General features: G+C 42.0%; 3 protein-coding genes across 3 annotated transcripts in view; 2 read left to right on the forward strand and 1 right to left on the reverse strand.

The window, feature by feature from the left end:
• Nucleotides 1-4,064: 4,064 nt before the first annotated feature.
• cmpk2 (cytidine monophosphate (UMP-CMP) kinase 2, mitochondrial) lies at nucleotides 4,065-8,005 on the reverse strand. Its single transcript, XM_084915130.1, has 5 exons — nucleotides 7,021-8,005; nucleotides 6,653-6,767; nucleotides 6,064-6,265; nucleotides 5,632-5,865; nucleotides 4,065-4,745 (listed from the first exon to the last, which is right to left on the reverse strand). Exons 1-5 carry the CDS (start codon nucleotides 7,612-7,614, stop codon nucleotides 4,625-4,627), a joined length of 1,266 nt encoding a protein of 421 aa, XP_084771256.1. The 5' UTR covers nucleotides 7,615-8,005; the 3' UTR covers nucleotides 4,065-4,624.
• Nucleotides 8,006-8,203: 198 nt separating this feature from the next.
• Nucleotides 8,204-10,925, forward strand: rsad2 (radical S-adenosyl methionine domain containing 2). Its single transcript, XM_084915131.1, has 6 exons — nucleotides 8,204-8,625; nucleotides 8,708-8,869; nucleotides 8,985-9,214; nucleotides 9,293-9,442; nucleotides 10,023-10,055; nucleotides 10,277-10,925. Exons 1-6 carry the CDS (start codon nucleotides 8,307-8,309, stop codon nucleotides 10,439-10,441), a joined length of 1,059 nt encoding a protein of 352 aa, XP_084771257.1. The 5' UTR covers nucleotides 8,204-8,306; the 3' UTR covers nucleotides 10,442-10,925.
• A 2,284-nt stretch (nucleotides 10,926-13,209) lies between these two features.
• rnf144aa (ring finger protein 144aa) overlaps nucleotides 13,210-15,091 on the forward strand; it is a 29,676-nt gene continuing 27,794 nt past the window's right edge. Inside the window, exon 1 of the mRNA XM_084914269.1 lies at nucleotides 13,210-13,830. The gene's annotated coding sequence lies outside the window, so the exon portion shown is untranslated. The remainder of the gene's footprint in view (nucleotides 13,831-15,091) is intronic.

Here is a 15,091-nt window from a genome sequence, read left to right on the forward strand (position 1 = left end):
GTTGCTCTACTTTTATTTATGTGTAGTGCCGGGAGTTTAAATATCTTCCTGCGATGTGAGAGCTCGGTCTGTTTTGACCCAGCCATTACTTCTGTGGCGGGGACCACAGAAAGAAAAAAAAAAGAAAAACAGACCTGCATGCCTCATGAGAGACTGGATCAAAAAGTAAGACCAGAGATGTGGAGGAAGGGAGAGAGACAGCCAGTCAGTTTAGGTATTTTGAGAGTTAGTCATCCACTTGCCTGTCAAGCAAGCAGCTTCTCTGCTGTCTGCTGATGCCCGACGAAGCAGAAGACATGCCTAAACATTAATGGAACTAAAACAAAAATAAACCATTTTCATGTATAAAGAGAGATGCGCATACAAAGCTGCGTAGAACTTGGCAGTGCTGCCTTTCATTTATTCCTCTGGGGAAGAAGGACGGTGTTTGTATGTTCGGAAAAGGGGAGGGAAAGAAAAAAAACATGGCACACAAGGAACATTCCAAGTTTGCCACAGGAAATCAATTTGTTTGAGAGGGCAGTCGGGCTAAAAATAGGGAAGCCCCAAAACAATAGTGTTGGAATTAATTGCCCAGATTTTTGTGAGAAGGCAAGAAGACTCAAGAGAGCCAAAGTTTGTTCTCCGTCTTGTTTTCAAATGTGTGTTATGGAAATATTAGTCTGGTCTAGTTGTCATGTTATTTTGTTTTGGTATATTTCTGCTTGTCTGGAGATGTCAAACAGAACTGAATCTCAATCATTTTCTTCCCCGACTTACCACTCGTCAACACATCTGCCAGCTGCCTTATTTGACAGGATATGATGATTTATCACAAGTTCTCCGCAGTAAATAGACAATAACTGTTTTGTCACACTCCACCGAGTTCTAACTGGGTTTTTGGGAGTGTGTGAGGGAGTGCTGTAGGGGCCTTATGGGGGCTGATGTGTCGTTTTTAATGAGATCTCACAGCAGTGTTTAAATATTTAACCGTTCCTGGTGAAGCCTCCCCAACAGCCGCCAGGCAAAACTGGTGAGGTTTCATGCAATCATCACAAACTATACTGAACCTATCCCCCGAAAACATCAGAAAATAAGCACAACCTGAATACATAATGGCATTATGAATACACAGCCTGCTGTGCCTAATACCTGCACCTATCGACAGACATGCCGTCTTTGCCCCTGCAAATAAGCAACATGACAAAGGGTGAGCGTGATGATGAAAAGCTGTTGAATTATACATCTGTTTTTTGATGGGATATTTTCAAAACTTTTCTTTCCTCCCCCCCACCCAACAAAGTAATCCCCATTTTGAGCTTTTTCTGTATGTTTTTGAGAAACATTTCACCAGCGATCAGTTCAACTCCTACACTCTTCATGTTTTTACATCCCACCGCCTGTCAGTCACAGAGAATGGTGCTGGGGTGTCTGCCACCACCTGCTGTGTTCAGAGAGACGTTTCGATGGTGTGCTTGCATACGTGGTGTTTGTGTGTACAATAGTGGAAGTGTCTGAAGGGCATGTTATGTTAGGGTGAGTGACTGTAGAGGAGATTGGTCTGGATGGACAAATAATTGTATTAAGATTTAGGGTCAAAGAAGACTAAAAATAAATCTGTTTGTTTTGTTAATCATCTAACTTGGTCTGATGACATAAACTGGGTGATGAAATCAAAATACTTGTCCTTAAAGGTGTTTAAATAGCTCTAAAATATGAGTTTATGAGGCTTTACTCTGATTTAAATTTCCTTATAAATATCATTTGTATTTTTGTTTAATCACAAATGTAAAATAGGAGACTTTAGTTGGTATTTGAAGCCGCTTGAGTGCTGTATTTGGAGGTGCGAGCAGTATAAAGCAAGGGGAATCTGGAGGGACCTGAGCCCACAGATGGCAGCGTACGCGACATCTCCCATCACTCTCAACACTTCCACCCCCTTTTCCTGCATCCTCTCCTCTTTCCAGTCTTCCCCTAGGCTTCTCTTCCTTCTTTTATCCCTCCCCTCCCCCCACTGTAGACAACCCATCCCCGCCAAACTTAGCTCTCCCAAAATCCACCACCACTCCATCCGGTTGCTGCTCTGAGGTCTCACTGATTGAAAGGAGCATTATTACCTCCCGCTATCCTGCCCATCCACTGTGGAAAATGTTGCTTATTTGACAGTGGATGCATACAGATATTGCTATAGAGGGTCTTTAAAGTTTGGCAGACACTTGGTGCCAAATCATATGCATGACTCCTCTTGCCATGCCGCTTCATGTGGCTGCCAAATGAGGTTCACTCGGGTTTTTGTCAAGGGACCTAGACTATTATTCAACACAGACACACACCCCACACACCCCAACAAGCCACACTCCTAACATGCACACACACCCACACACAATATGAAAACCTGTGCTTCCTCAGTGCCCTCTTTCCCTCTCCCAACCTGTACCAGCCCTATGCCCTCCCACTCCCCTCCTGCCTATGCCTTCAGTCTCCATACCACACTCATTATTAATGATCTAAGGGACAGCTTTCATTTGATCTATTACTTAGGACGGGACGGCGGCTGCTGTGCTGCTGCATCCCTGCTGGATCTTTAATTATTTCATGGAGGGCTTTCCTCCTCTCCGCTGCTCCTTCTCTGTTGTGCAGATGAAATATTGAAGTTGAGGAGTGTAGTGCAAAGTGGCCCCATACAGAGTAAGGTGTGTGTCTGTGTGCGTGTCTCCTCTGCTTTTGTAAGTGTACAGTGCATTTGTGTGCACAGACATATATCTGTAAGGCCGAGTTTCTGCCTCTCTCAGATGGATCTTAGTTTTTCATTATATGAGGCTCGGACTTTTATCTTGAAACTTCAAGTAGTGAAGTCACAGATTGGAAGCAGATTGCATTAGTTATTAACTTCTTCCTCGAACTGCAATTCAGCTTTGAAATATTTTCAGTGGGTGAATATGTGAGTTCTTGTTGTTGTTAAGACTCCGGAGTATATTCTGGCTATCTGACAAAAGAAATAGCTACAAATGTTTCCAAAAGGAAAAAGAAAATGCTACGACAAATGTGAACAGAATTATTTCGCTGCATGTGTAATGCGATGTGATTATGGGCCATAAATGTTGTATTACGGCTGTGTTGAGGAGCAGTAATGGCATGATATCACCGCTAACTTTTTGTTGCCAAAAATATCAGTGCTTAACAACATCTGATGGGGAAATGTGGCTGACACCGCTAGCGCACACAGCTTTGCATTCAGGTATGAAATATGGCAGGAGGCCTAATTGGCTTGCTCTCCCAACTTCATACATTTTGGACTCTCTGTGTTAATGGCAATCAAAATTCCACATGGTCTATACTACATTCATTCTGTGCCATACAGAACATCCACTGAGGCACAGGGCAGCTAAGGAGCTTATGAATTCAGCAAACTGTACACAGCTGCCTCATGTAGGAAACCATACTCTATAAACATAATGACTTAATTTTAGTCTGTGTGACGGCATGCGATGGTAAGATTTGCATCCGCAGCACCTCTGCATTCAGTAAAACACTGAATTGCTATAACTGGTAGAAAGAGTGATTCCATGCACTTATGTGGGGGACCAATGAAATGACATTGATATACAGCGCTCCATTAATTGCCATATGAATAGGGTCTGCATTGCTTGGCACTCTGCTGATGCATCACAGTAAAAGAGATGGGTCACTCTGTCTTCTCCACCCTGCAGCTTTGCCAAGCTCATAATTACTAAAACCCCCAATTAATCTTCCCATCACATAGGCCAAATATACACTTCCTCCCTATATAAATGAGTTACAGTATATGCTCTTAGTAGATGTGCATGATTGTGTGTGTGTGTGTTTTACAAAAGTAGGCGTGTGTACATTTACGTGTGTCAACTTGAAAATGCCAGTGCTTATGAAAGCATCAAGTACAGATAGTGCCATGTGATCTTAGTGCATCACTTGTGTCATTATCACACAGCTGAGTTCATGTTCTTGCAAACAGAGCAGGACATTGTGTTCATGTTCGTAGCCAGTTATATAAGCAACATAAACATGCAGCTATACACAGTTTGTAGAAGAGAAAACACAAACAGATGTTTAGTGTCATTTTCTTTTAATTCAAAAACTTTTTTTAACAAGTGAAAATATGTTGTCCGAAGATAGACCGGGTTCTGCATTTATTTTAACAAGCTAACATTCAACGTACATTTTAAGATTTGTTTTTTCTTATTTGTGCATTTTGATTCAATCTGCAGTAACTCGTCGCCCTTATATAAATGTTCCTATCCACTTCGCAAGCGTCAGTCTGCATAAAAAAAAAAAGTGCTGCTACAAGGTATCTGGAGGCTACACAGTGTCTAATTTCTGAGAGGTCACAACAGTCGTTAGATGTACACTTCTTCCTGACAATACATTAGTGTGAGTATGTGTGCGTGTGTGTGTGTCTACATGAATATGTATTTCTGATTGTAGCATGCAGTTCTGGCCCCCGGCATTCAACCTTTACACGTTATGAATAGAATCTCTTCTCCACACTCCAATCTGCCCACTAGCCTGTCTGCAATCACATTTACGATGCCTTACTGGCACCTAGTGGTGACGGAATGCACTGCATACACTTGATGCTTGACTGCCAGCAGGGGAGATAGAGAGTTGTTTACAAGTGGCATTTGCCCCTAATTAAAAGCAGTACTTGTTGGAGCACTCGGTCTGCAGAAGGACTAGCATCCACAGTAACACAAGCTGGGCCGCTGATCCTCCGATAAGCCTCCTCCACTCTGCGCACACACACACGCAAACATTGGTCAAGGAGTGAAGGAAGCGTGCAGCACAAGACAAATTTTAGTATTGTGATTGCTTACAGCTTTGCTGCACAGTAAGGTATACAATACAGTACATTTTTGAGAAACAACACAGATGGCTCAGAGTTCTGCTATCCCTGTTACCAGTGAAGAATTGTCCTTTTGATAGTGGCAGGCCAAGTCTGCAGAATCCCTCACTCATTCACAGGCTGACTGTCAACTCCCTCCATTTTCTAATTCTGCAGGCCCAACATCTGGCTGTCCCGTGTGGAAAGGCCATTATGTCAGGACAGAAGACGAATGAAAGTAGCCATCGACCTGTCTGTGTAGCAACTAACTAGGCCGGCAGTGCCTGCCAGTTTTGACCAGCTTAATGGAGCACAGCAGCTCAGCAACTAATCACCTGCTCTTTCTCATCAGCTGCCTCTCCCATGGGACCGTAATTGATTGTTAAGTGTTTGATGGATCAGACGAAGACTGAGCTGACTTGACTGTGAATCCACAGTCGGGTTTGTACTGATCTTCGCTTTCATGCTCTAACACTCATACTTTTTCTTCTTTTTCATTTTTTTAATACAAGTATAACATAGCGGAGCCTGTCATTTTTGTCTGACGTGCCTGACATCACCAACTCTGGGTACCTAGAATCATCATACTTGTCCTCAATCAGATTAAGAGTGCCAGCAATATGCACAGAGAACTACTTTAAAAGATCTATATTAATGTTATCACAAGTTCACAACCAATTATTTACGCCTTCAGTCTAAATGGGCATTTTCACTTGCTTGATGAGAGTTCTAATGCAAGTATAATGCTAACTGAGTAAATAATACATTATGCATAAGCACTCCAACTACCTCACCTGAGTCTGAACAGCTGGTTGTGATCCAGCTCTTCCTCTTCATCAGTCTTTCCTAGGCCTCTGTTTCTCAGTCTCCTCTTCCTTTCCTCGGGGTCAAGTGTGAGTAAGACCACCAGGCTGGGCTGAAACAGGTCGCTAGGCCAACAGTACACCTCTGAACCTTCTCCTGGAAGGTTGCACACTGGACCACTCACCGCTGTGGCGATGGCATAGGCCGCTGTGCTGTGCCAAAATCTGGGGACAGGTAATCGATGGTGAATTGAAAGGTGAACAACAGGTGGAAGTCGCATCAGGTGACTTGGTAGCCACTGAATATTGAGTTGTATAGATCTGGATCTCAGCAGGATCTACAAGTTCTTACAAAAGAAAAAAAAAAAAAGGTCACAAAACAGGCAGACCTCACTCCACCCGCAACATCTCAGCTGTCTTTACCTGTCAACAATGACAGGTGTCTTATTGCCCTTTAGGCCTATTTGATCTGCTGAGATGTAGTTCCCCAGAGCATAGAAGGCCCTGCGGATGAGGGGTGGCTCCTGATCAAAGCGGGCTCTCCAGGGGGAAAGGCACTCTGGTGGGGATGGCAGAAGAGTGGCCCCCAGTGTATCCTTCAGAGACTCGGTCAGAGTGGTCTTACCTGTGATACAGAGGACAGGAAATAGATTCACCTCAAAACCAAAGAAAACAAAGGTGTGAACATTTTCGAATCACAAAAGGAGGAATTCATCCTTTTTGTTCATATTAAAAGAAACTGCGGTGGCCCTTGAAAAGTTCAACTAAAACTCCCTCTTGAACCACACAGCTGAGCTTTCATGAAGGTTTGAAAATAGTATTAGAGGAGCGAGCTACGCAGTAAACCATTTCAAAGTGATGTAACTTTTCTGAGGTCATGATACATGATATTCCATTAACTGAAGCTCCCTGGCAGATAATGGCTTTAGCGGAGAACAACCAGCCACCACTTTAGGATGACATCTATGCATCAGACTGATCACATATTTATTTATGAGGTAATGGCATTAACCTGTGGCATCCAGGCCCTCTATGACAATAACAGGGAAGTCTGGTTTATATCTGGCCTCCACCCTGCTGGGCAGCAGCTCCAGCACAGCCTTAGCTTCTGGGATGATGTCACCACACTGCAGAACAGACAAATCAGTTAAGCAGGCAGGAGTGAGTCATAGACTGTGCTGTCAATGAGCGCACACAGTGCTGTGGGCCACCTGGCCCTCCCTGATAGATAAACGTTTGAAGCAAGAGCTCTGGGTCTCTTGGTATAAACTGCTATCCCTACATCCTCCACAAGAGTGCGCCCGTTTGCCAAAATCTTATGCGGTATACTAAAATAAACATAAAACAGTCTTGTAAATATTAAAATGAGAAAATACGTACTTTTTTCATCACGTCATAGGCCTCATCAAAGCTGTAGAATACATCTGAATTGATAATGTTGAGAGTAGATGGGTGATATTCTGGCGCTTCTGAGGGTACCACATAGTATCCCTTTGCCACATCCATCACCTGGCTTGCTGTCTCTGACCACATGTGCTGCGTCCACTGTTGGCCGTCTTCAGCTGGAGAGTACGAACAAACTAACACTGGGTCATGTTGTATTAAATCACTCAAAAGCCGCTCTATCGGGGAGGAAGTGTCAGAATTCCCTTTTAAAAAGTAACCTTTAACGAGAGAATCCCTGACTTTTGGTAGAAATGAAGACATGGGAGACAAGCGACATTCCGGAGGCAAGTCCCTCAGCAGTTTGTCTTTCAGCTCCCCGTAAAACTTCGCCGTTTTGATTCTGTCTCTGCTGCAGTAAACAAGGACAGAGTAGCACTTGTCACGGTTTTGAACTTCTCTGAACACCCTCGGCACGTCTTCTCCCAGGTGCTTTTCCTTAACAGCAAAATAAAAAGGCGCTCCATTTAACTCCACTGAAAAAACACGAGAGCACCACCATGGAAGAAGAGACATTGCGTGTTTTGACATCTTGTACACCAGATGCCCTTATCTGTTTCCAAAATATGTCCCGAGACGCATCGTGTGAGCTGAAGGGAAAACGATAGTAACGGCGCCAAACGGAGAAAACGAAACTTTTCGTTTACTGTGAAACGCGTTTATTGTTGAAGCCAACGCCTCGCAGGGGCAGCTCAGGAATTCTTTCCAGGAATCCAAGTTATGTTTCTTGAACGTGTTTAATGAAAATGAGAGACACCAAGAGATTGGACAAGTAGAGAGGCTGTGAAAACTACAATGAACTGAATGCACCCAGACTCGAAACAGAAACTGTTTTACAAAGAAGCATTTATCACTGAAAGTTTGACCATTAGAGCTAAAGATCTATAAGTCCTGCACTATTTAATGGCATATCACTACTGTACATAAAGGTCTCTAATAAAGGTTTAATGGACGAATGACACTGCGAAGAAATGCAAAGAATGCGTTGTCATGACGCGCGTAAATTATTTCTTGCGTCTCAGCAGAATGGAACCAGGCTAGGTTTCGTTTTCGTTGTTTGTAAACAGAAACTTTTGAGTCGCTCACAGCTGACCGACTCCCCACAACTGACCGACTCCCCACACCCTCTATATAAGATGCGCCCTGCGGGTTTCTGCTTATGACGCGCCAGCATTTATCTTGCAAACATAGCAAGTCTGACAGCACAACTCGTCATTTAAAAAATGGATTTTTCTCCTGCTGTCTCGTCTCCCAGGCTGCTTCTGCGGCGCTTCATCAGCACCATCTACTGCATTTTTGAGATCGCCTTTTCAAAACTCACTTACTGGACAACAGGAGCCTGCAAGGGAACAAACTCATTCATTGCTGGTGATAAACTGGACCAAAACAAAGACCAAAATCCAACGATCCCAACGAGCGTCAACTACCACTTTACGCGCAAATGTAATTATAGATGTGGATTTTGTTTCCACACTGCAAAAACGTCCTTCGTCCTGCCCCTGGAGGAAGCTAAGACGGGGCTTAAACTTCTAAAGGAATCAGGTGATTTGACAAATTAATAACAATAAGCTTTGTTTTTTGTCAAATTGCTGTGCATGCTATTAAATTTATGTCTTTTTGTAAGGGATGGAAAAGATCAACTTCTCTGGCGGAGAGCCCTTCCTGCATAATAAGGGAGAGTTTGTGGGGAAATTGGTCCAGTACTGCAAACAGGACCTCCAGCTCCCAAGTGTCAGCATTGTCAGCAATGGAAGCATGATCAAAGAAGAATGGTTCCAGAAATATGGTAAGATAGCTAAGTTATTAACAGCTTCTTTTTTTTATGGGTACATTCCAGCTGTGCCATATACCATAAAATAATTTACATTTATGATCTCTTTCATTTTTATTTCCTCTTCTAGGTATCTATCTGGACATTCTAGCTATCTCCTGTGACAGCTTTGATGAAGCAACCAACCAGCTGATTGGCAGAACTCAAGGCAGGAAGAGCCACCTTGACAACCTCTTCAAGATCTGCAGCTGGTGCAAGGAGTATAAAGTGGCACTGAAAATCAACTCCGTCATCAACATCTTCAACTATGACGAAGACATGACACAGCAAATCAATTTGATTAATCCTGTCCGCTGGAAGGTAAAAATGAAAAAATAAGTAAATAATGTTTGTACGGGGTAATCATGGATGTACTGAACGTCTCGTTCTTGTTTTCAGGTCTTTCAGTGCCTGCTGATTGACGGGGAAAACGCAGGCGAGACAGCCCTGAGAGAGGCAGAGAGGTTTGTCATCAGTGATCAGCAGTTTCAGGAGTTTCTGGACAGACACAGCAGCGTCTCTTGCCTTGTTCCTGAGTCTAATGAGAAGGTATAATTCTCAGACATGTGCAGCAATTATGGCAAATATGTTTAATGCAATAACCATAATGTATTCTGTGGGAAAGATGTTTTTCATCCTTTTTTTTAATTTTTTGATTTATGTAAGGGCGTAGAATTAGAGCTTGATATGCCTAGAGTGAATAAAATGTGAATATTATTATAGTAAACACACACAATGCACAGTTAAACAAATAAACTATGCAAAAGTTGACTTTTGAACACCACTGTCAGTTAGGAATTTGGATTTTGTTTTCTCCTTGTTGCTGTATAGATGGCCACCAAATATGAGGGAATATTTTGGTATAGACTTTTGGTATAGTTTATAATGCGATAACTTCTAGAATATCCATGTTTCATATCTGTGGTGTGCTCATTCTGCATTTTGCATTACTCCTCAATTTTGCAGCACTATGGCATGAAAAGTAGGAACTAAACATATATATTAGGTTGAAACATGAGCTCAGTTCATCCTGCCTAAAATAATTCTTTGTTGTGCTGTAATTAATGGTTGAAAATCCAAAGTTAGGATACACAAAAATTAAAATTTGTGGTTTTTTTTGTTTTAATAGATGAGGAACTCCTATCTGATCCTGGATGAATATGTAAGTACTTCAGATTATTACTAACTGGTAGTGCGGCTGAGCCATTTTATCAGATGTTTAAGTAAAAAAATGAACTGCATGTTTGAGTTATATGAATGTGGATTGCTCAAATTAAGTAAAAAGGCTTGAATTTGGTATAATTGTTTAAATTAGTAACTTGCTAGGCATTTTAGCTGAAGGAAACTTACTTCATATGTTGATTTTTTTCCTTTTTTTTTCAGATGCGTTTCCTGGACTGTCGAGAGGGACGGAAGGATCCTTCCAAATCCATCCTTGATGTTGGAGTAAAGGAGGCAATTCGCTTCAGCGGCTTCGATGAATACATGTTTCTAAAAAGAGGGGGAAAATATGTGTGGAGCAAAGCTGACATGAAGCTAGAGTGGTAAAATGCTGAGCCCGTGACCTTCTTCAGCTTGTGTTTGATGCTCCTTTGCTAAGTGTTTGCATTGATATGCTCTACAGTATGATCATTGTGCACTAGGAATGTAAATATTCAGATATATCTAGGTGTGTGTGTGTGTTCTGGGGGGGGGGGGGGAATTTGAAGGTTACGGTCACCAAATAGAAGGTGATCCAGAAGTATTGTTCTTCTTTGTTTTTTATTAAATATCTAAATATCTGTCTTTTATGTTAAGCACTTTGGTATACTGCTGGTTTTTAAATGTTCTCTATAAATAAAGATGTATTGTATTGTATTGTAAATATATTGTACTGTTTATGATTGTTGAACAAAGTAACATTGAGTGTTATATTCAAATGATAATTTTACGCAACAAATTTAGATTGAAGGACAATTTGTCAGTGATGTTGTGATAATTTATTTTTTATGTGGTTAAGTAACAAGGCAAAATAAAGTCACTTTTTCCACAATACAGTGGCTTACAAAAGTATTTGGCCCCCTTGAACTTTCCCACATTTTGAAACATGAATCCATTTTATTGGAATTTGCTGATCAGAAATGCAGCCAAGAGGCCCACGGTGACTCTGGACCAGCTGCAGAGATCTACAGCTCAGGTGGGGGAATCTGTCCATAGGACAACTATTAGTCGTGCACTGCACAAAGTTGGCCTTTATGGAAGAGTGGCAATAAGACGGCCATTGTTAAAAGAAAACCATAAGAAGTCCCATTTGCAGTTTGCCACAAGCCATGTGGGGGACACAGCAAACATGTGGAAGAAGCTGCTCTGGTCAGATGAGACCAAAATGGAACTTTTATGGCCAAAATGCAAAACGCTATGTGTGGCGGAAAACTAACACTGCACATCACTCTGAACACACCATCCCCACTGTCAAATATGGTGGTGGCAGCATCATGCTCTGGGGGTGCTTCTCTTCAGCAGGGACAGGGAAGCTGGTCAGAGTCGATGGGAAGATGGATGGAGTCAAATACAGGGCAATCTTGGAAGAAAACCTCTTGGAGTCTGCAAAAGACTTGAGACTGGGGCGGAGGTTCACCTTCCAGCAGGACAACGACCCTAAACATAAAGCCAGGGCAGCGATGGAACGGTTTAAAACAAAACATATCCATGTGTTAGAATGGCCCAGTTAAAGTCCAGATCTAAATCCAATCGAGAATCCGTGGCAAGATCTGAAAACTGCTGTTCACAAACGCTGTCCATCTAATCTGACTGAGCTGGAGCTGTTTTGCAAAGAAGAATGGGCAAGAATTTCAGTCTCTAGATGTGCAAAGCTGGTAGAGACATACCCTAAAAGACTGGCAGCTGGAATTGCAGCAAAAGGTGGTTCTACAAAGTATTGACTCAGGGGGCTGAATAATTACACACACCCCACTTTTCAGTTATTTATTTGTAAAAAATGTTTGGAATCATGTATAATTTTCGTTCCACTTCTCACGTGTACACCACTTTGCGTTGGTCTTTCACGTGGAATTTCAATAAAATTGATTCATGTTTGTGGCTGTAATGTGACAAAATGTGGGAAAGTTCAAGGGGGCCGAATACTTTTGCAAGCCACTGTAACTATTTGTCGCTGTACATTTTAAACTTTTTTTGATACTATAATTTGTTTTCCTCTTAAGGTAGAACAGAAATAAGAACACACTTTTATGCAAAGTAAGATAAACATGGATAGCGCTGATCTGAAAGAACGGTGGTCTCCTCTCAGAGCAAGAGGCCAGACCACGAGGCTAACAACAACAAAGCCACACCATTGTGTGGACCTTTCAGGCCTTGGAAAATTAAGTACATCGATCTTATTTGTTGTATAAACCTAGCAGACTGTAGCTGGTTCCAACAAGATCAGCAATACTTTTCTACTTTCAATTTACTGGAAATGTTGTATAGAAGTTCAAATAGCTCGAGTGGTTTCAATATTTCTGTCACTGCCTCTATCTGGATATGGTTTAGTTGTTTTTTTTGGTCAAACACATACCTTACAGTGTCTGATTTATGTTTTGCAACACTCACACATAGCTGAACTGAAACTAATGTTATTGCAGTTCACTGCAGCTGACTGAGTACTGAGATGTAGGTCACAATTTCTATTGTATAAAAGCTTGTGTATGAAAACACGTTTTTCTATTTGGAATTCTTTTCATTTTTAGGTCTTGAATTTAGACAAATAAATACAATTTTGACTGGCAGACAAAAGAAAAAAAGATTAATGGAAACAAGCATGTATACTAGTTGAAATTAAAAAAATTTAAATAAAAAAAATGCCATTTTAAGCCACAGCCTTTCTAAATTAACAGCCTTGTCAATTATTAAAATCAGTTTTTATGTTTCTGTAATGGCTAATGAACCAGTATGCACATTTAATGCATTTAATCAAAATGACATTTTTAAAGCTAAAATATAATTACTGTTGTTAAAATGTTGTCAAATTTACTGTTTCACAAAAAGCTGAAAAATAGTGATTCGCACTAATAGTCCAATATGCTTGTATAAAAACGTGAATTCCGTAACAACTGATTAAATCAATTGTTAGTTTTAAAAACTTCTTGACGAACCGTACTTTCTAATTTTTTACCCAGATAAATAAGTACATAAAAGACATTTGTTAGGCACTGTGTATGCAATGTGGGCTGTAAAGGCAAATGAGAAAATGCTTAAAGGCGATTGCAGTGTTTTGACAGCAGGGGGAGCTGTTGTTTGGATAGGTGGCAGGTGCTGAGCTCTCCTCTAAGGGGCACCGTAGGACAGCAGACGGAAAACTCCTCACAAACAAATGGCGTCCCTCCAGTGCGAAGCAGCTGATTTCCTACCGAGCAAGGCAGGAGGAACGGCGGATAGATAAACAGGGCGCCACCGGATCTCCTCTCAGCAAGGTTATGTACTGTTTTTTGTACGATTCGTGTGGCAGGGTGACGACTGGATGTTGCGCACTGTTCTGTAATCGAGAGTAAACCGCTGTTCCGGTGTACAAACAATCCTCCTGTCAAGCAAAACAGAAAGAAGAGTGTCAGCTGCGGCTCGTGCTTCCCGCCGTTTGCTTATTTTATCTGCGCTTAGGCTTTTTTATAATTTGACTCGAGGTTTTTTGGTGTCAGTGTTTGACCAGAGCTCGAACTCAGGCGCTGTAGGCGACAGTAGCAGGTCAAATGTGTCCGCCCCGACGTTTCAGGGCTACATATTGAATATGGGCATCACCCCTTCAGAGGTATCATCATCCTCCTCCTCCTCCTCCACCACCACTACCACCGCCACCTCCTCCGCCTGACTGGTTGGCCGCCTGTTTGTTAATCCAATTCAAGAGATCATCTCTTCAGCCCTTCCTGAGGTTACACTATCAAAACGGCGTTATCTCAGAAAGCCAGGTAAGGTTTTGTGCTTTTACTCAGTGTGAGAGAGCTCCTTGAGCTGTCACTGTCAGCGCACGGCTGTCTCATATTTCCGACATTCTCCCTTTTTTTTTTTTTTTTTTTTTTTTTTTTGTTACTGCAAGATATGCTGTAGCTACCTGGCTTACAGCCAGCTGACTGATGCCGATGCCTGACGAGATAGCTCCCCTCTGTGTTAGCGAATTTTAACATAAAGAGTTGTAGTTAGTTGGCAGAGCAGTGGTCCTAAGTAGCTGTTGCTGGCACTTGCTTGGAGTTTGTGTAATTGGGTTGTTTCCCACATCCTTCTGTCATATTCGTCTCCTATGCCACAGCTGCAGGGTGCATAACATGCTCGGAGTTGATTGCTCCACTGAGCCCTGAAAAGGTCACTCAGCGCTTGCTATATACACGTAAAGCAGTAGATTCCTTTCAGGGTGCAGCTGGATTACATGCATTGCTGTGAAACCAGGCTACTAGGTAATCAAAGGATTTATGTTGTAATCAAGGCTCTGAAGTGCTAAAATACTCCTTTGCTAATTTCTTTGCTACCTGTACACCTCTCACATGGTGTCATCTCCCCTCTGAGGGCTGTCAGTAAATCTGGGGAAAATCTTTTTTTTTTCTTAAACAACCATTTTTAGTAACGGAAGTCAGTATTGCCTGTATTTTATTAACATTATCTGACACATCAATGTGAAGAGAAATTGTTTTACTTCAGCATTGTTTTGTGAAATGAAATTCCACTTTTGACACCAATCCTGTCATAAACAGGCTTTTAGGTGCCCTATCAATGTGCTGGAGAAAAAAAATAATTTGCTCACTTTCTCCATTATTCTCGGATATAGTTTGCTCCCATCAGGGAATAAAATACATCAAGCTGCTATTCCTCTCTTCTGCAGCAAATTTGTCCAAAGCGAGCTATACTGTAGCTTGCTTTGTACAACACGCTCCTTGGAATGACCGGCAGCTTTCAGCCCACTCCCAGAGGAAAGTGGGGTGCTGACTTGACTTAAGAGCCAGAAGGAATGAGGTCATGATGCCGAGAACCCAGCCTGCTATTGAAGTCAACAGACTGTCGCAAACAACACACCCATGAATGCACATGGAAACCTATACGTAACAGACATGTATGAAGGGCACTTGGTGTTTTTTATATAGACAAGGAGGTGTTATGATTGTCCTGTTGTGCTACATGGGCTTCACACAGGGCAGACACTTTCTTAGAAACGGTCTGTTTGACCTTGGCATTTGCTAC

Source organism: Perissodus microlepis, chromosome 19 (genome assembly GCF_051167445.1).
Source record: "Perissodus microlepis isolate ML-2025 ecotype Zambia chromosome 19, ASM5116744v1, whole genome shotgun sequence".
Lineage (NCBI taxonomy): Eukaryota > Metazoa > Chordata > Actinopteri > Cichliformes > Cichlidae > Perissodus > Perissodus microlepis.

Coding starts and splice junctions, on each gene's coding strand:
- cmpk2 (XM_084915130.1), bottom strand. CDS start 7,614: ATGTCAAAACACGCAATGTCTCTTCTTCCATGGTGGTGCTCTCGTGTT. Junction 6,768..7,020: donor CCTATGACGTGATGAAAAAA/GTACGTATTTTC, acceptor TCTGTTCTGCAG/TGTGGTGACATCATCCCAGA. Junction 6,266..6,652: donor AGAGGGCCTGGATGCCACAG/GTTAATGCCATT, acceptor TCTGTATCACAG/GTAAGACCACTCTGACCGAG.
- rsad2 (XM_084915131.1), top strand. CDS start 8,307: ATGGATTTTTCTCCTGCTGTCTCGTCTCCCAGGCTGCTTCTGCGGCGC. Junction 9,215..9,292: donor TTAATCCTGTCCGCTGGAAG/GTAAAAATGAAA, acceptor TCTTGTTTTCAG/GTCTTTCAGTGCCTGCTGAT. Junction 9,443..10,022: donor TTCCTGAGTCTAATGAGAAG/GTATAATTCTCA, acceptor TTGTTTTAATAG/ATGAGGAACTCCTATCTGAT.